General features: G+C 40.1%; 1 protein-coding gene across 1 annotated transcript in view; it reads left to right on the forward strand.

Annotated features, from left to right (window-relative positions):
- The window catches only part of LOC136862892 (uncharacterized), a 330,052-nt gene that overhangs the window by 276,311 nt on the left and 32,833 nt on the right, over positions 1-20,908 (forward strand). The window contains exon 9 of the mRNA XM_067139172.2: positions 15,168-15,318. Coding sequence (XP_066995273.2) covers positions 15,168-15,318 — 151 coding nt within the window. The remainder of the gene's footprint in view (positions 1-15,167; positions 15,319-20,908) is intronic.

Below are 20,908 nucleotides of genomic sequence, written 5' to 3' on the forward strand. Positions count from 1 at the left end.
GTTCGTTGTAACTCATTTTGCGTGGCTTTTGCAGCACACCTGGGATATTTGCTTTCCTTCCAAAAATTAATTCGTAGGGTGTGAACCCTGTACTTGTGCTCTTCGTGGTGTTATACACAAAGCCAGCTCTCGGCAAATACTTGTCCCAGTCATTTTGCTCCCCTGAGCAGACATATTGCCTTAGGTACTCCATAAGTACCTTATGGGATCTTTCTATGCTACCGTTCGACTGTGGCCTAAAGGCCGTAGTATGCGTTTTTCGAATGCGCAGCGTTTTACACAACGCCTTGAACACATCACTCACATCACTGCCCTGGTCAGTGAGAATCTGCTCTGGTATCCCATAGATACTCATCACATTATTGATTAGCGTCCGTGCCACGATTTCTGCCTCCTGATTGGGCATGGCACTCACCACTAGGTACTTTGACAGCTGATCTTAGCATGATCAGAATGTACCTGTTTCCTGCCTCCGTCAACGGAAGAGGTCCAACCACGTTGAGGGATATTTTCTCAAAGAGTGTGCTAGGTGTATCCGTAATCCTCAAGGGAGCCCTGTCGTCTGGTCGGGTCCCTTTATTCTATTGGTAGGAGGGACATGTGCGTACATAGCGCTCAATGTCCCCTTTCATGCCCTTCCACTGAATTTGTTCACGTACCCTGGCGTACATGCGCGCTATCCCATGGTGGCCTCCCACCAAAGAATCATGACATTCTTTCAGAATGGCTAGCTTTTCAGCTTCGTCTATTTCGTTCTCTTCCTCAGATGAGCTATTCTCGGGCAAAATTTCCTCTGCGTTAGCGTCCTCGGAAACCTCGCTACCGTCCGCTTCAAGTCCCTCTGCCGTAGCATCCTCGAGTTTTGAAGACAGTACCTCCTCTTTACTCGCGTCTGAGTTTCTCCTGTTGTCTCCTGATGAGACCTGTGCTTAGCCGAGTTAACCACTCGCGCTTGGCACTTGGGTTCAGTGGGATTCCTACTCAGGGCATCTGCATTGCAGTTCTGTTTGCCCTGCTTATATACGACGTCGAAGTCGTATTCCGCCAGCTTCAGCCTGAACTTTAGCAGGCGTGAGGACGGATCTTGCACGTTGAAGACCCACTTCAACGGCTTATGGTCTGTCACAACAGTAAATTTTCTCCCAAACAAGTACGGTCTGAAGTATTTTACTGCCCACACTATTGCTAACAATTTCTTCTCAGTTACGCTGTAATTCATTTCTGCTTTATTAAGCGTTCTACTTGCATAGGCAATTGGTAGGTCTTTTCCGATAGGTCCTTGTGACAATACTGCTCCAACCACTTCGTTGCTCGCATCAGTGGTGACAACGAATGGTTTTTCAAAGTCCGGATACTGCAGTATGGGTTCCTCAATTAACTTTTGCTTTAGTGTCTGGAACGCTTGTTCCTGATCGTCTCCCCATACAAAGGAAACGTCCTTCTTCACTAACTGATATAGTGGTTTTGCGATTTTACTGTAGTTAGGTATGAACTTCCTATAGTACCCACTCAGTCCGCAGACCTGCTTGATCTGACAGCTAGTGGTTGGCCTCGGAAATTTCTTAACGGCCTGCACTTTACGTGGGTCTGGTAAGACACCCTCATCAGTAATTACATGTCCTAGGAATGCTACCTCGGTTCTTAAGAATTCACACTTATCTGGCTGGAGTTTCAGCGTATTCTCTCTCAGTTTTGGAATACATCCCTTAGCTTCGCGTTGTGCTCCTGGATTGAGCTACTGTACACAATGACGTCATCCAGGTAACACAGACATTTTATACCTGTTAGCCCTGTGAGCACAGTGTTCATCAGCCTTGTAAACGTGGCTGGCGGGTCTTTCAAACCCATGGGCATCTTCCTGAATTTGTATTTGCGCCCTAGCGCAGAGAATGCCGTCTTTAGCCTGTCTTCAGGTTTCAGTAACACCTGATGATAGCCACTCGCGAGATCTCGCCTTGCCAAGGGCGTCTAGCAGTTCTGAAATTAATGGAAGGGAATAACTGGTTCCTATCGTTATCTCGTTCAATTTTCTAAAATCAATCACGACCCGCCATTTTTGTTTCCCTGAGGCGTCTAATCTCTTAGGTATTAAAAGCAAAGGTGCGTTCCAACCTGATATGCTAGGTGTGATAATCTCATCACTTAGCATCTTTTCTGTCTGAGCTTGTATCTCCCCCTTCTGTGCTTCGGGAAGTCTATATGGTTGTACATTAATTGGAGGTTGATCTTGGGGTGTAGGGATCTCGTGCTGTAGTACGTCAGTGTGAGTTAGTTTGTCTCCCTCAAGATGGAAGGTATCATTGTACTCAGCGCAGATGGCGTATGTCCCTTCCTTGTATACCTCCGTGAGGTGATCAACTCGCAGACAGTCTTATCACCCGCTATGATCGGGATTTCTGTGTGGTCGGTTCTCCATTTACCAGTCTACTGTTCTGCTCTACCTTTCGCACTTGTGCTAGGCAGGTCTTATCTACCTCCTGTATGTGCACTCGTGGACTGTGTAAAGTCACTGCCTTTTCAGTGGTATTCATCATGCTAACCACTGCTTTGTTGTGCTCTGATTTAGTCAGGCACCCTGCGAGGTACACCCCTGGTATCACCTCTTCCTTCTCAATAATTCCCAAAGGTAGATTTCGATCTACTTCTATGACAACGACCTTCTGAGTCCTTGGTTCGAGACGGATCAGCTTCGTCTCTCGCGCCCCCATAGGGTATTGTCGTCCTCTTATGGTGACATGACCCTCCTTATAGTCAATCACGCTATCTGTCAGGATGTCTCGTCCAACTATACCATCCTGAGTTAATTGAAAGTCATTCCCTACGACATGAAATGTATGGGCAAAACATACTGAAGCCTTCGGTCCATATTGAGGGATACCTACCTTTCTTACCTATCAGCAAAGTTCATGAGATCTGTCTCTTGGGTCGTATCGGGTTCTTCGTCACTTGCTGAGGTAAAGGTAGGGTTCAGTAATTCTAATCTATCTACTGAAATAAAAGGTCTGTTTAAAAGATTCCTATTTATTCAGGAAAATTCTGAAGCAATCTGATATGTCAACGGTATCATAGAAGTCAATTGTGTCCACTGGACACCACAATCATTTTACATAAACGTCAGAACACTGGTGTGAGACTTTAACGTAACTGCCTGACGGGCATTCATACTAGAAACCATTGTCTCCATTATTAATCATTTAAGAAAGGAAAGTCTGGAAATCCTTAAATTCGGCTATGTGAGACCACATGTACCATCATAGTGATTCGTTATGGTCCAGCCCTCGTAACACGAACTCTGGACTCTGGGTATAATTAAGGCAGTCCAATTGGTGTGTGCCACACAGTGGTTCTACGGCATGGACCCTTAATTGAATCGATGTGACCTGCGTCTATGTCATGGACCGACATCTAATCTTCTAAGTTACTTTAAAGTCATTGTGGATGATGACCACAAGGAAATGATGCTACAATGGCATATGGCCCTAATCCAAGTCACTGAGGTTGATGACCCCCTGACCATCCAAGTTTCTAGGCTGAAGGCTAAACACAATTAAGTTACATCGGTTGATGACCAAAGTTTCCACTTTACTATCCCCAGCACATTCACTGCTCAATAAATCAAAGTCCAATAATTGCAACAATAGCAATGCTCACAAATTTTGTGGCAGTAAAATCCATTTCCTTCGGATATGTCCCTTTAATCGTTACTTGAAGAAAATTTTCTTCACTGAGGAAATGACGCTGTTCACGCTGGGCGATTTTTCGCGCAGCTCCTCAGCAACTCTGTGCATTGCATGGGCAAGACAAGTAACATGTAACATCTTTGGGTAGAGAAGCTTGAAGCGCTTCTCAGCTTTAATCATGTAGGGAGCAGCGTCAGTCACCAATGCGAGTACTTTGTTTACCTCCTCATCTGAAAAGGTTGGCCACAGCAAGCCTGAAACAGGAATGCATAAAATGAAGGGTGAACCGTTCAGTTAATGGGATTCTGACATGTCGTACGACTGTAAGAGATATTTAACTATCAGAACTATCAGAGTCTTCACTGAACATACGTAGGATGCATTGAAATTACAGCCAGACTGTACTTATTCTTCTTTGGCAAAACGCTCAAAAAATAAATTAACAAAAATATACTCGTGCAGAGCTGCTTGCGCTGTTCGCACAATGGTACCATGGTTTGTCACATCTAGCTCCCTGCACAGAATTAGGTGGCCCTTCCCCGGTTCTCTGGGACTGAGTTTTCCAACAATAACGTTGGCCATGTATCTTCCACAACTGCTTGTGTTCTCGTCGATAGATAACCAAAATAGGTGGCTTCCGATGTCGTCCCTGATTGTGCGTAGAATCTGGTGAAGAAAGTACCTGAATGAATATTCTTCGTGGAATGAAGGTATTATCGAGAGATTACCTTCATTACGACAGCCAGATCCATGTTAAAATTACTTCTAAATTGTTTAAACGAGAATGCGTAATACGGCAATCGTGCATGAATTCATACCTTTTCGTGCTCTGAAGAAACGTAATTTTTACGTAGGGTCGACTCCTGAGGCAACTCTCTTCCTGCAAAGTCTTTGAAGAGAGCTCTAATCTCAGCATGTTCGACCTTGTAGAGGGGTATGTTGGCACTTAAAAACGCCCTACAAACTCTGGAAGAGAACTCGTCCGAGTACTGTTGATTGAACAAAGGTTGTATCAGCACTTGTTTCTTAGATTTTCTTTTTTTTAATTCTTCAACGTTTGCTGAGTGCCCACTTGTGGCTTTATGTTGAGAAAATTGAAAACACTTCGAAATCTTGATCTGAAAATAAATAGGTAGGTACGTATAAGTGAGAAAAAATACATTGAATGAACAAAAATAAAGCATTGTGGACTATGAAATTATTTTCAAATATTGCAGTAGAAATAGGAGGACCCTCTCAACGATCCCATGAAAAACCAGCAAATCCAAACGCCAATTTCCATCTCGGTAATGTAAAATCTGAGGATCTAACGGGTCTACACTCCCAATACTTAGAATTCTCCTTACTTACCTAGTAGGTAGGCACCGTATGCTGCACATACGGCTTACTTGAAATTTCAACTGTTTGACCAGTAATATCTTTAAGAACGTAGATGTGAAAATTTCAATAAGAACTTACCTCTTTTTCGCACATTTTGCAGAAAAGAATTTTCGCGTCAGTAGAAAATGAGTCAGGGTCTTCCTTTGCACATCGTCGGAGTAAAACACTCAGGGATTCCTTAACTTTAGGCATCGCGTACTTCGAAATCACAAGAACTTGATAAGTACGTACGGATACGATTACGAACCGAGAACTGAGAGTAGAATGCAGAAACTTCACTTGACTGGGTCGGATCTTCCACCACTTCATGGGAAAAGCCACCTAAAGAATACTGGTTCCCAAAATAGCCACACCACTAAAATACCTCATATTTCAAAGTGAAAGGATGCTTGGGGCTTCCAGAGCTTATCTGACGAGTCGCGCACTAATCCGGCAGTCTCTAATTAGGGCGTGTGAATGACCTCACTAAAGGTTAAAAACCTGCGGTTCTATTATTCGCACCAGATAGGCTTTTCAATAATTATTTCTGTTTTAGAACCTTAAGGATGGTCAGGGTCAGAATTCGGAGGGGGGGGGGGAATTCGAAGAAAAACAAACTATTTAGACGAAAACCACAAGAACATGCATTTATATGCTTCTATTTTGAAAACCGCTGTTTTATGCATTTATATGCTCGATAAATTTAAATTCTGTTGGTCCCAGAGAGATGAAAATACTACCGAAAGGCTTCTTTCAATGTGTACTATTCAGGAAAAAAATATGCTAATATGCTCGAATCCGAGCCCTACTTATTTGTCTACAGATAGATTTCACTTTCTCTATATTTAGTTCACTGCAGATCAGATAGTGGCCTGTATTGTTAAAAAAGTATCTGGAAAACTCGCACATTCCTAACGTATTTCCCAAAATTCAAAGTCTATTACTGTTATGGATCGGTTTCCCCTATCCTCCCATGTGTAGCAGTGAACAGCATTATGCTTGAAGTTAGTGCTCATCATTGCTAATCCCACACCTGCAGAGGAGGTCTTCCTCACATTTGCCCATCGCATTTTCGTATCCTTTAGTTTTATTTTCTGCTCTGGCATTGAAATCTCCTATCAGCACTATTCTATCCTTGCTGGTGACCCTGACTTCGATGTCACTCAGAGCTTCATAAAACATGGAAACTTCGTCGTCGTCTGGTGAATACACTGAGACAGTTCTCATTCTAAATCCTCCAACAGCAAATGTACCCACATCATTTGCTGATTTACATGCCTAACATAAACTTAATTGCTTGTAATAGTGTTCCTAATAAACCCACACTTCACCCTTCCCTTTTTAACACCTGTTAAGAATACTATATAATCTCCTGTGTCTTCCTTGGTATCTCTCGTTACCCCAATATCATTTAACTCCTAACACATCCATGCAATATCTTTGCTGACTCAAGTCAGTTCTACTTTCGTACTTCTATAATATTGGTAACTCCCCATCGAATTACATTATGTTTGCCAAGTTGTTTGCAAGAAGTCCCATCCCTGTCAAATTGAAGTGGTGCTCCTTTACTCCCACCGAACCGATGGTTAAAATGTTCTGAGAATCGTAAATCTGTGGGCAGGATGCTACCCTACTTGCTCATAGTGCCAGTGAGAATCTCTCCTCTAATGGGGTATGGATCACCGATGGATTGTGTAGCCCTTGCCTTTTGAGTACAAGAAGGGCCATGGCTCAGAATATGTCTGAAATTTCCATTCCTATCCCATAGCATCTGGTATCCCAACTCATAGGACCATTTACTAGGCTGCTCAGCCTTTGCCCATCGTTCACAAACTAGGCATGGCTATAGTAAACCACACCTCGGTTATTTTATCACCGAAAATAGTCATAAATTCGTTACTGCACATTTATTTCTTCCAAAAGTCATTATTATGCATTCATTTTCTAATACACATAAAGACAAATAGACTGTTCCTACCTAGCACCTTCCTCTTTCCTGAGCAGTTATCCCCCTCTGCCTTCCTCTACGTGCCCCGTTGGCGACTTCAACTAAATGTTTATTTTATTTGGTTTACGTCTCACAAACTACTTTTACGGTCTTCGGAGACACTGAGGTGCCGGAATTTGGTCCCGCGGGAGTTCTTTTACGTACCAGTAAATCTACCGACACGAGGCTGTCGTATTTGAGCACCTTCAAATACCACCGGTCTGAGCCACTCAGCCCGGCACTTCGACTAAAAGGTTTCCTTTTATGTTCATAAGATTTTCAAAATATTCCTTTCATCTTCCCATTGATTTGTTCTGCTCTGTTTCTTTCATCTGTGTGCGATTCCTTATCTACATCAATTCTTGTTCAGAGCATTTTTGATGAAACTTCTCTTCCAGTTGTCAAGTGAAAAGGTTGACCTATTCAACACTTCTTATATCATAAATTTAATTATGCATTATTTATAGAATACATGTTTCATCTCCTGTAGAGGATATTTTCAGTTCCTGGAAAACTTAGCTTAAAATCACTAAGATAACATCATGTTAAAAACCATTATTTGCTAATGTAGTTTTCAAAATGATTAAAGTCTTTAGTCTTACAATTCTTGGAGTTAATAGTATCTGCGAGTATCAATCTTGCAACCTATGTGAAACACGCACACTTAAAAGCAAAACCTTTTTGTAGATATAATATAAAGTCAAATGAAGTCCAGCAGTTCTTACAATATCCATTGGACACAATGTATGTAGTTTGTATAAAGATCTGTTACATCCCTTTAAGAAATGAGTTAGTGCTTATTTAAAATATGATGGTGATTTAAAATCCAGGAAATTGTCAACAATGTTGATATGTTCCATTAAAGTTAAAATGTTAACAGTGAATTCTTCTCATATGACAACTTATGTTATTCCTAAGGAACATGTTGGAATTTGCCGATTGTTCCAGTTTATAGACTTGAGAATTAAGAGAAAAGGGGGGGTATAAGTATTGTGTAAATAAAGGTGTGCTACTCACCTCCATGCTGTTTCCTCTTGAAAGGGGAGATGCATGTCCTATTGTGTGGCACTCGTGATGCTGACTGTTGGTTTCACGAGTTGAACAGCTGTCAGTGAGGGCGTGAGGTGATGCATTGACACAGGGGTAGATTAAGGGAGAGTGTGATGGGACTTGTTGATGTCTTTTTTATATTTCTATTTAGTATATCTTTTTGGCAATAGTTAATCAATTTCATAGATACAGAGATGCCAACTATTAGAATTCAAACGTAATAATTACGGGTTGCCCAACATAATTTCGCCTTTACGAATTGCACACCACAAATTATGATTTTTTGTTGATTTTTTAATCTAACTGTATGAAGTGTTCAAAAGGATACACGAGGAATGCCATTACAGCTTGAATTCTCAGAATTTTATTTTCGGATTTCTCAGTAGTCATTTATACCCCTTTCCTGTCCCTCGTTTAAGAATATTTTGAGTTTTCACGCGCCGAACACAGTGTGTGCTTCTTGTACCGGAAAAAGAGGCACCTGCGAAGTGGTATACCTTGCGGAGATGTCTTTGTTCATCACATGATCAGACTTCCATGCAAGTATGCAAGTTCTTTCGTCTTTTATTTGGCAGCAAAGTGGTGACAAACTCCGTTTCATTGTGAATACTGTGTGCGTGACTGTTGAAGAAGTATTTATTGCGATTTTGGTTTCCAAATTTACATATATTGCTCTTCTAGGATATATGCTAATCATGTTACGAAATGCGAAAGGTTTGAAATAATGAAGCGATTTCTTGTGCAGGAAAATACGTACGATGATGTTACTGTGACTAGTGATGCTAGTAATCAACCAAAAGTAGTTCAAAAATTTAGGGAGGAATACTTGAAAGAATGGCCCTGTTTACTGCGTTCCTCAAAATCTCATTCACACATATTTTGTAGTGTGTGTAGCCGCAATTTTTCAGATGCGCATGATGAAGAACAAGACAGAATTCCGTGCTAATATGAACTCCGAACTTTTAAGTGCTCTGTTAGTGCAGAGGATGCACATGATATCGAAGAAAAAAGCACGTCACCAGTGTACGTTTACCAAACAGCAATACAGGCCTCTAAGGGAGCAACTACAGTACTCGACGAAAAGAAATGATCCTTCAACCTCCAATCAGATATGTACTGCAGATTACCTGTTACTTTAGCAGGTGTAAGAATCATACACTCTTTATATGCCAGTCTTTGAATGTGTTACATCTGGTTGAATTGAATGTTGTTTATTGATTTTTCAATGATATGTAAGTTAGCAAGATCTCAGGAAAAAAAATCTACGGCCATTGCACACGCGCGCACGCACACACACACCCACACACACACCTTTCCCCCCATGCCCTAATGGCTGCATTACAAATTGCCTTTCTTGAAAGTTGGTATCTCTGCAGATAATGTTTTTGTGTTCTTGTGATTTAATTTTTTTGGAATATGGGTTCATTCTTTGTCCCAACTGTATGTAAATCTCTAAACTATTTGTTGGAGTACCTTTATTCACTATGTGTCCGGCTCCATGGCTAAATGGTTAGTGTGCTGGCCTTTGGTCATAGGGGTCCCAGGTTTGATTCCCGGCAGGGTCGGGAATTTTAACCATCATTGATTAATTTCGCCGACATGGGGGCTGGATGTATGTGTCGTCTTCATCGTCATTTCGTCCTCATCACGACGCGCAGGTCGTCTACGGGAGTCAAATCGAGAGACCTGCACCTGGCTAGCCGAACATGTCCTCGGACACTCCCGATATTAAAAGCCATGTGCCATTTCATTTATTCACTATGTGCAAAATGATTAAATCCTGGTTAGTACTTGTAAAAGAATGATGGAATTCTTTCATATGGGAAAATCTATTATATCTCCCTGCATTTAGGTGTTCTTGGTATCTTATGAGAGAATTTCTCCCTGTTTGGCTGGTATAGGTTGTTTCACATTTTGAAAATTTCAGTTTGTATATTTCTGCATTAAGAAATTTGAGCTATGGTTATAAAAATTATGTCTATTGGTATTATGTGTACAGAAGGTTATATGGAAATTGTTTTTTAATTATATAGTTTTCATAACTTGATATACATTTTTATTGTTGAAGATAACGAAGTTCATATTATTATTATTATTATTATTATTATTATTATTATTATTATTATTATTATTATTATTATTCAATTCTGTTTGAAGATCAGTTTTTGGGTGGTTTTTAATGTTATTGATTATTTTGTCCATGAAGTTTTTTGTTTAACCATTATTAACTGGTATGGATGGTGTCCATTTCCTTTTGGATCATTTTTAGATTGAGGGACATTAAATGCACGGTTAATAAGGCTGTAAAAGATAGCCTTCTTGTGGGCACCAGGATGAAGAGAATTCTGTTTAATTACCATAATAGTTTGTGTGGGTGCTGTGTAGATTGTATATGATAAATGATCGTTTCTAGTTACAGTAAGGTCAAGAAAGTTTAAATTCTGGTTTACTTTTATTTCTATTGAAAGTTTAATATGTGAACCTAAGCTATTAAATTGCTCTAATGTTGCAGTGCTACTGGTGAATTGTTGGTCTGAAATAGCAAATACAGTATGTCAACATATGTAATCCACACTATGATTCCTTTTATTTTGTTTATTATTTTCCAAATGATCTGTATATATACACAGGTGGAGAAAATATCCAAACACCATCAAATAAGGAATATAGAATACAGAAATTTTGGCAATATATTTGTCGAGGTAACATATTTAATTGATCAAAGGTACAAGACTACAGGTTAATATCCGTGAGAGAAAATCCATAGCAAATGCGCCATGCTGGCCCATTAATAACCGGTGTAATTGCCTGACTGTTGAATGCAGGCGTGCAAACGTGCATGCCTTGTGTCCTGTAGGTGCCGAATGTCAGCTTGTAGAATGGGGTTCTATGCCTGTTGCACTTGGTCAGTCAATACAGGGACGGTTAACGCCGGTTGTAGATGATGCTGGAGTTGTCGTCCAGTAATGTCCCATACGTGCTCGATTGGGGACAGATCGGGGGTATCGAGCAGGCCAAGGCAACATGTCGACACACTGTAGAGCACGTTGGGTTACAACAGCAGCATAGGTCCGTGCATTATCCTGTCGGAAAACACCCCCGGGAATGCTGTTCATGAATGGCAGTACAACAGGTCAAATCACCAGACAGGCGTACACATATGCTGTCATAGGAAATTACTCCCCAGACCAGATCTCCTCGTGTAGGTCCAGTGTGTCGACGTCCCAGACGGGTGGAATGCAGGCGCTTACCTGGCTTCCTCCTAACAAACACACGGACACCACTGGCACCAAGGCAGAACTGGCTTTCATCGGAAAACACAATGAACCTCCACTACATCCTCCGGCGAGCTCTTGTTTGACACCACTGAAGTCGCAGACGGTGGTGGTTTGGGGTAAGTGGAATGCTCGCCGTAGGGTGTTTGGCTCGGAGCTTTCCTTCAAGTATCTGATTTCAAACAGTTTGTCGCGTCACTGTGATACCAACTGCCGCTCGAATTGCTGCTGCACTCGCAGTCCGCTGCGCCACAGCCATACACCGAATATGGCGTTCCTCCCTCTCGGTGGTCCCACGGGGATGTCTGGAGCTTGGTCTTCTTCCAAGCATACCTTCTCGTGACCACTGCTGCCAGCACGCATACATAGTGGAGACATTCCTGTCAAGTCATTCTTCAATAGCACAGAAGGAAAATCCACCTTCACGTAACCCTATTATACGGCCTTGTTCAACCACAGTGCACTGTTGATACTGGCCTTTTCGTCATCATAAAGGCATTCTTGACATACTAATGTTATGAATTAACTAATTTCTTTATCAGAAGTAGGTGTTAATTACTATAAAATGGTTTAAGAGACCGATACTTACTTTGTCATCTGATGAGGAGTTTATTATGTTATTAATTCATTTAATGAATGAGTTAATATTAATTCTTTCGAATTCACTCCATCCAATCTCACAGGTAACTAACGCTCTCGCACAGTACAGCCCATATTTAAAGCAAACCTAATGTGCAACGTCATGGGGCCGCTACTAGTGCCATGGTAATGCAATTTTTGGGAAATTTGAATCAGATGTATAAGCACGCATACCAGCGTTCGTTAACCTAGCACAGCCCCTTCTTTGTGTTTGTAAAACCCATATCTTGAAGGCATTTATTCTTGTAATGGTGTAACATTCCATAGTCCATGTTTCAGCGCCATATACAAGCACTGAATATACATAGCACCGGGCGAGTTTTTCAGTTTTTCTTAGGCACTCCATTGCAGTTTCTGCTACAACATGCCTATATGCTGCCCTTTCTCTTTGAACATCCTGAACCTGCTGATAATTATTCTTATCATCGAAATATCCTCAGAATACCTGTATATCCCGTACAGATTTCCGGAATTCAAAGTTGGTTATGATACCCGCGTTGGATCTGGTGCCCCTATCTTCCCATGTGTAACAGTTGGTCCTTCCCATCTTCGTTGGTTGTATCCATTGCATCATTCTGCGAGCCATCCATCATATTAAATATCCCTGTCTTTCTGAAATTCTTTGTGATAATTTCTTCAGTAGTCAGGGGTTTGTCGGAAGAATCCAACACCTGAACTCGATAGCTTCAGTTACTTGAGAGCAGCCAGTATTCAGGAGATAGTGGGTTCAAACCCCACTGTCGGCAGCCCTGAAGATGGTTTTCCGTGTTTTCCCATTTTCACACCAGGCAAATGCTGGGGTTGTACCGTAATTAAGGCCATGGCCACTTCCTTCCCTCTCCTAGCCCTTTCCTATCCCATCGTTGCCGTTAATGGACCATTTAAATTGATTGGTATTATAGACTTATCTGTGTCGGTGCAACTATCCAGTGTGATATAGAAGATCTTGTTCTCATCTATGTTTGATGACAAAGTAGAGAAATTCCATTACTTCGTGTAATCACCTGGTAGATGTTGAGCATACAAGGTTCATCTTCACAGAACTTGTCCATTACTTGCCTTAAATTGTGCACTATAGCCACTTTTTTTTTTTTTCCTTCAATTTTATTTGTATCATTTCTTGCAATACGCGGTGCCACCATTTCTTGGTTCCAATACATCTTCAAGCACTTCTTTCTCAACTTTGAGCCAGTAAATGATCGACAGATGAACCGTACTTAAATTATTCCCCTTTCTGTGCCCTCTAACAGCAAATTAATTTAATGTCTTCTTGGAACTCTCGTATTCACCATTAGACCTATCTGTGTCGGTGCAACGTAAAGCAATTTAACATGTGAATCGGGACTTTGCTTTTACGACTTGCTAAGCAAGGTTTCACAGTATTTGATTACTTGTGGTTAAATTTCAAAAAACCTATTCTCATGTAGGCCTAAATTTACAGGGAAAAGGTTATCATTACTGTACTGGCGTTTGAAATATATTTTCTTATAAGGTTAAGTTAGATTAGATGACACTGTTTGAATGAAGTTTCTGAAACTTTTCCACAGAAACCACTGGAGTGATACTACTACAGTTTTTCAAAATGATATTGAACGTATGCATTAACATTGTCACAGAATAAGAAAAATAACTAATGAGTAAGCCGTAGTATGGAAAGCTGTGAAAACGCAAGTTTTGATGGATTGCCATTTCATACCGATTTTCATTTATGTGGAAGTTCTCCCGACTTTTAAAAAAATGTGAATAAAACAACAATCCGCTACAGCAAGTAAATTTTTTGTCATCAATTATCTTTGTAACAGACTTCTATTGAATCTCTCGGCAAAATAGTCACATGGCTGTGCTATCGCCTTTCCGTGTAGCTCCCTGGACACTCTTCAGTGACAAAACCAAGAATGAGTATTTTAGAAGTGAAGCTTCCACGGTGTGAAGAATTATTTAATTTAATTTCCAGGTTTAACCGTGTTGTACTTGTCTGCACATCACGTACAGTTTGCCGATGTTTCGAATACATTGCAGTATTCTTTGTCAAGGCGACTGAAATACCCCTACTCGATCCCAGGTAATCAGTCTTCCAAGCAGAAATTACACTACTGGAGTGGATGCCTATCATTCATAGTTTAAGACATACAGACCACAACATAAACACACGGGCCGCAACCCCATTACATAACAGCACGGGCAAGCCCCCACTACCTGGCTGTGACACACACTTTCCAGAATACTCGCGAGACAGCCAGGGCTTACGTCAGCCAGAAAGGCTAGGATATAAAAGGCCAAGGTCTGGGCCACTCTAGTAGTGTAATTTCTGCCTGGGAGACTGATTACCTTGGATCGAGTAGGGGTATTTCAGTCACCTTGACAAAGAATACTGCAATGTATTTGAAACGTCGGCAAACTGTACGTGATGTGCAGACAAGTGCAACACGGTTCAACCCGGAAATTAAATAAGAATGAGTATTGTTTACATCAACAAGTGTGAAAGAGAGAGAGAGAGAGAGAGAGATGGACTCTCTTAAAGTTCAAATGGCACAGTTCTTTCATCCCATTTTGCACTTCACATTGCACCACACTTGTATCCCTACTTTGAGAGGGTGAAGGCTGCTACATGTTTCTTTATCTCTGATCCTGCCTGAAGAAAGGAAGGGGTGGCATGTAATCAGGAGGATTAGATAATGACCTTGGATTTCCTGGTGCAGTGGTATGTGTGCAATCCTTAGAGTCCATGAAATACACTTTATAGGTTCATAGGGTACCCAGTTACTTAATGCGAGATGCAAGAAAAATAAGATTCAGAAAATACGTCTTAAATCTTGGGGGGGAGGAAGGGGGCGTCTTGGAGGATTATGAAGGTAAACACGGTATGTGCTACTGTTATGCTGGGGTTTTATTTTCATTGACAAATTCTTCCCAAGCCTGATACCAGTTTATTTATGTTGATATTCCTGTGCTGACACCACAGTTGCTTACGATATCTTGCAGACCTCATGGATTACAGAAGTAGTGACCATGATGTTCTGAGCTTCAAAACTAAAATACATCTCTTTGAATCATGTCCTACAAGGCTCTTAAGATACTACATGGATGTTTTTTCAAAGGCTCCTTTTTACCAACATAAAATTACTGTATATCCTGTGTTTTATAATCCTTAATTAATCTTTTTCTTTTTATTTTCAGTGTGTGCAGTGGTTAGAAGATGCCAAATTGAATCAATTACGAAGGGAAGGCATTCGTTACGCAAGAATCCAGTTATGTGATAATGACATTTACTTTTTACCTCGTAACATCATCCATCAGTTCCGTACAGTTTCGGCTGTAACTAGCATTGGTAGGTATATTCACTTATTTACTGATCTCAGGATTATTTATTATAGCTAAGAGTAAGTAATGGTCTTTTTTATATATATATAAGAGGGAAGTATTTTAGTCTTCATTCACATGACTTTTATGGAGGATTATCACAGACAAGGTATCTTACAAGCCTGATTGGTAAAACTTAAGAAATATTGCTAATTCAATTTTGACTTGAGATAAATATTGATGATTTAATTTTGACTTGAGAAACTGGATTATAAAACCAAATTTCTACATACCTACTGAAGATCACATCATTCTATCATTTGATGTAAGATTTGTTTAAATTGTAATTTACTGAAAACTTCAATTTCTATGCACTCCTAGAAAGCCCCATTAATTGTACAGAAGACATTCTGAGATTAGAAAAATATTAAATGATGCAAGCAAAAGTAGATAGCATCATTAAAGAAACTTTGTTTCTTACCTTGAACGTCAGTCTGGCAGAATTTTGTGCATTTGTTTTGCCAGGCTGAGTGGCTCAGGTGGTAGAATATTGTCATTATTTCCATAAATTGTTCATATACGATTTAGGGATGCTGAATGTAGAAAGGGCATGGCCTCACATACACAAAAGTGCATCCATCCCCACTTAAATTGCAGTATTAAATAATTATCGTTTTAGAGTACAGAATTTACTTGTACAGTAAAACCTCATTAGATGTTTCTGCAGGGGACAAGGAATGTGATCATGTTAAATAAGAAAACATTCTATTGAATACACAAATGAAAGTTGTTCAACAGGGATATGGAAACACTTGATACTTTTTCTCAACATGTAAGCATTTTACATTGCGTTTGTATAGATACTGCAAAAACTATTTCTACCATTTCTGAAGATTAGAGGAGAGTATTAAAACACGTGAATAAAACACGAGAGAACAAATGTGAAGACCTTTTTTTGCTGGGGCTTATAAAATAACTACAGTGTATTAAAAGGTGTGAAAAAACACAGGACAACAAATATGAAAACATTTGTACTGGGGCCTGTAAAAGTATTAGGATATTATTGCAGGTAACACTTTTTCATGTTTTCTAAACCTTAATGTTGAACTGTTAGTTGAAGCCTTATATTTTGGACCAGTGGGTTAATAAACATAGTTTTCTGGTCATACTCTTCTACTATGAATTATTCTGAGGTTACACTCTCCCTTGTGCGAGAGAATGACTTTGGCCACCATCTTGAACGTGCAGTACCGGCAATACCCAGCATCGGTTCGGTCTTCAGACTGACTCAATTCATACACTGCTGTTCATAAAAAAACAGAACACCTTCAAAGACTAAAGATAGGAAGTTCATATTCACAGGACATGTTCATTAGTATGTTCTGCAGTAACGATTAGCATTTCAGTCACCTAGGTTCAACATGTGTCCTGTTGCCTAGAAGACACTTGATCCTCCATGGGCACTGATAACTTGTTCTATGTATGATGGCATCGACGCATTTAAGGCGCGAATGGCATCCTGAGGTATAGCCATCCATGCTGCATTCACCTGGTTATACAGTTCATTTTTGGTGGTTGGCATTGGGTCACAGCGCCACAAAGTCGTTTCACCATATCCCACACATTTTCGATTGGCAACAAGTCCGGTGATTGGGCGGCCCAGGGCAACTTTCACTTTAATCTTTACCGTATCATTCCACCAGTGCATCTCTTTGTCTTTCATATTTCCTGATGTTCTACCGCATACCTTTTCTGCACATCCAGTCAGTGCTTCCTTAAATATTTTCCATTCATCTTCAACTTTCCCCACCTCCGTCCTGGGTACCAAGGGTATTATTTCCCTTTGAAATTCTTCTTGTTTGCTCTTCTTCTTCGACTTCCATACTTTAATTTTCTCTCTTCTTAATGGGGGTCTTTGTTCGTCTGTCTCCCCAACCATACCTTGTAACCTTCTGATTATTCTTCTTCCTAAACCAGGTATTTCCAACAATCATTTGGTTCCTCGTGCAAAAATCCACCAACAAATCACCTTCTGGATTTACATTCGATTGCATTCGTTGACAATCAAAAAGACTTAGGAGTGCATTTTGACTGTAAATTGTTGTTTGCCTCGCACATAAACAGGGTCACCTCACGCGCTATGTCACTCCTTGGTTTACTTTACAGGTTTTCTGACATCACAGATGTAAATGCCCTTAGAGCATTCTACGTTTCCTGTATCTTACCTATTGTTGAATACGCTCCTCCAGTATGGTCCATTTCTGCTTCTTCAAATCTCAGCCACCTTGACCGTGTACAATCTTTTTTCTGTGTTATCATCAGAGCCAGGGTCCCTGCATGTCACAACTTACGCACTATCCAAGTGCTTGGGAAACTGAAACTCGAGACTCTTTCTGCTCGGAGGAAAGTAGCCGACCTAAAGCTGCTATACAAAGCAGCTAATGGTCTATTTAGTTTCCTTATTCCCCCTCCACGTCCCATCCTGTAGTACCAGAATGAAGACGCTATTCCATATTCCTTACTCCCGACTCTCTCTCACCCAAAGGTCCATTTCTGTATGTATTCCAGCAATGTTTGTTTAATACCTTATCTATCAACAAGAATCTAGACATCTTCGTAACGTTTCCTTCCTTCTGTCATGATATTTCTCATATAATTTAATTTACCTTCTTGTTCTTCCCTGTTCTGCTCCTGTATTTACTGTAAATGTATTTTCCTTTGTTAATGTTGTTGTTTATGTAAATATGTATTATATATGATTGTACAGTTTTTATTGTGTATATTTGTGTCCTTTGTAAATATTTATATATCTTTCATTTTAGATTAAGATCTATTGTACATAGCTCGGATCTTTGTGATTTGGCATTATGCTGTTGCTGATCCTGAATAATTAAATAAAGAATGGATTTTGTTCTCCAAAGACTTGCTGTGACCTTGTTAGTAGTGAAGGAGAGGCTGGTTATGGGGAGGGATATCCTAGTGGTGAACATGTCTTTGTCCTCATCAGCTGTGGTAAAGTCATTTTTAAATTTACTGTTGAATATGTTGCTATTTCTTGCACAGAGAAAAGTGAGAGTCTGTTGTACTCCAAGACAGATGGAGCACTGTCGCCACTTAAGGTTTTAATGTTGGAACTGAGGTTGTGCATAAACAAGCTGTTGATATCGCATATTAATGGTTTTTTTTTTTTTTTTTTTTTTTTTTTTTTTTTTTTTTTTTTTTTTTTTTTTTTTTTTTAATGGCTTGTCTGTACTTCTCACACCTACTGTCATTTTGGTTTCCTCTTCATTTACTGTATAAATTATTTCTTCTTTGAATTCAGATGCTATATCTTTCATGATTCATGATTTTTTTTACTTGTTAGAGGTGGAAACTTTTGACACTTCTTGATCAACATATTCAAAGGTATTTTCCCTTCCACTTTTGCCGGAACTCATTTATATTTATATTATCAGTGAAATGCGTGAAAGGGACAGGAAGATTTTTCGATAAAAGTTAGGAAAGATCTTTGTAGTAAGTACAGGAAAAATGATAAATTGCTCTGGAGTGGAGGTTTGTGGAAGATTTTCTGTAGGTCGAAGTTGTGAATGTAGCTTGGTAATCTCAAAATCTGAGACCTAGTTGGCAGATTCAGTCCCCACTCAGTCCGGTGGTATTCTAGGGTGTCAAATTAAGCTAGTCCCACATCAGTAGATTTGCCACTATATAAAAGAATTCCACTGGGCGAGTTGGCCGTGCGGTTAGGAGCGTGCAGCTGTGTGCTCACATCCAGGAGCTAGGGGGTTCGAACCGCACTGTCAGCAGCCCTGAAGATGGTTTTCCGTGGTTTCCCATTTTCACACCAGCCAAATGCTGGGGCTGTACCTTAAGGCCACGGGTGCTTCCTTTCCATTCCCAGGCCTTTCCTGTCCCATCATCGCCATAAAACCTATCTGTGTCAGTACGACGTAAAGCAACTAGCAAAAGAATTCCTTTGTTAGGATCTAGTAGTTAAGAATCGACATGAATAAATTATCATCAGAGCACATCTATAATCTTGACAATACCTGAATCTAGTTCTCCCAAATGTTTTGGACTATTCTTAAGGTAAGTCTGCTGCAGGTATAACTTGAAGTGCTCATATTACAGTGGAGGGAGCTGAGTGACATGGTTCTGTCTTCTCATAAAGGCTGATAAAGTTCGAATCCCAGCCAGTACATGTAGGATTTTTAAAATTAAAACAATTATAGGTTTGATCTACATATACAAAGGGGTTCTGTGACTAAGGTATTGCTATTCATAGTCCCATGAAAACACAGTTGCGTACGTGCTTACTCGCAGTTCATCCAGCAATATTTTCATTTTTTAGTTGTATTCATCGTCGTCTTAGTCCTTTTTCCGCACTGTTGCAGGGTGCACTGTTCAGTTCACCAATCTCCACCTGATTCTGACCAGTGCATCATTTGTGTTCAGCTGCTCATAACACAGCTTTTCTTGTATCTGATCAAGCCAGTGTTTCTTGGGCCAACCGCATGATTAATTTCCAGGCAGGGAGAGATGCAGCTCCCTCTTTGCCACAGATGTTCCTTTGCAGCAGAAAACAAGGCTATACCATCAGAGTCTAGCTTCGCGCAATTTGTCCATGGTTTACTTATATCAATGGTCAGTAATTTTACTCAAAATATCTTCATAGCTTCTTCGGAAGAACAGGGTTTCATAAAATATTAGCTGAACAAACTAGGTACTATCTCGTTAGTTTCTTTTAAATACAAAATTAAAGTTGCATGTGTAAAGTAGTAATTAAATTGGCATGCAAACTATCTTGTTTTATTTCTTTTAGACATCAAATGTGAGAACAGCACTCGCTGGCAAAGAAAAAGCAAAACACTGTGTATTAAAGGCAAAATTTAATGCCTACTGTGAACCTTTTACAAATCAAATATTATGACATTACAACAATATGACAATGTTTTAAGTTAATTAGGCAATTTGAGAAGTTCAGCACATTAATTGCAAAACATTGTTATTGATCATGACAATCACAACACTAATATTGCCATTTCCCACCTTTGGACAAGAATAACAAAAAACAGCTGCCATAAGATTTATTGCTCTGAATTCTCATGCCGTGTATTTTTGTGGTCATTATGGCTTATCTACAACTTACTCCTTAGTCTTAATTGAGACAGTGGAGTGACTGGATGTGCTGAGTAAGAGGAATATAATAAAACAGTATCAGGCAGCTATTGGTAGGAAGATGGAATGGAGGAGTGAAATGCAGAAGATTGATAGGGGAGAAGAAAAATGTACAGCAACTTGGAGTATTAGCACCCTTGATGGTAGCTGCAGTGATAGTAGTTTTGCTGGAAATTGGTGGCGTTGAATTAAATCCAGGGCCTGGTCCATTGGGTGTAATTGGCTTGGAAGAATTCAAAATGATAAGGAAGTGGTCAAAGAAACATGCCGGGCTGACAAAACAAGGGATTTAATTAGGGATCAATCTGAGGAAATAAAGGAGCTAAAACAGTGTGTGGGGCCGATGACCTTTGATGTTAGGCCCCTTTAAACAACAAGCATGATTATCATCCTCAAAACAGTGTGTCAAAGAAGAGTTGAATGTGATAAAAGAGAAAGTGGCT

Source organism: Anabrus simplex, chromosome 2 (assembly GCF_040414725.1).
Source record: "Anabrus simplex isolate iqAnaSimp1 chromosome 2, ASM4041472v1, whole genome shotgun sequence".
NCBI classification, from domain to species: domain Eukaryota; kingdom Metazoa; phylum Arthropoda; class Insecta; order Orthoptera; family Tettigoniidae; genus Anabrus; species Anabrus simplex.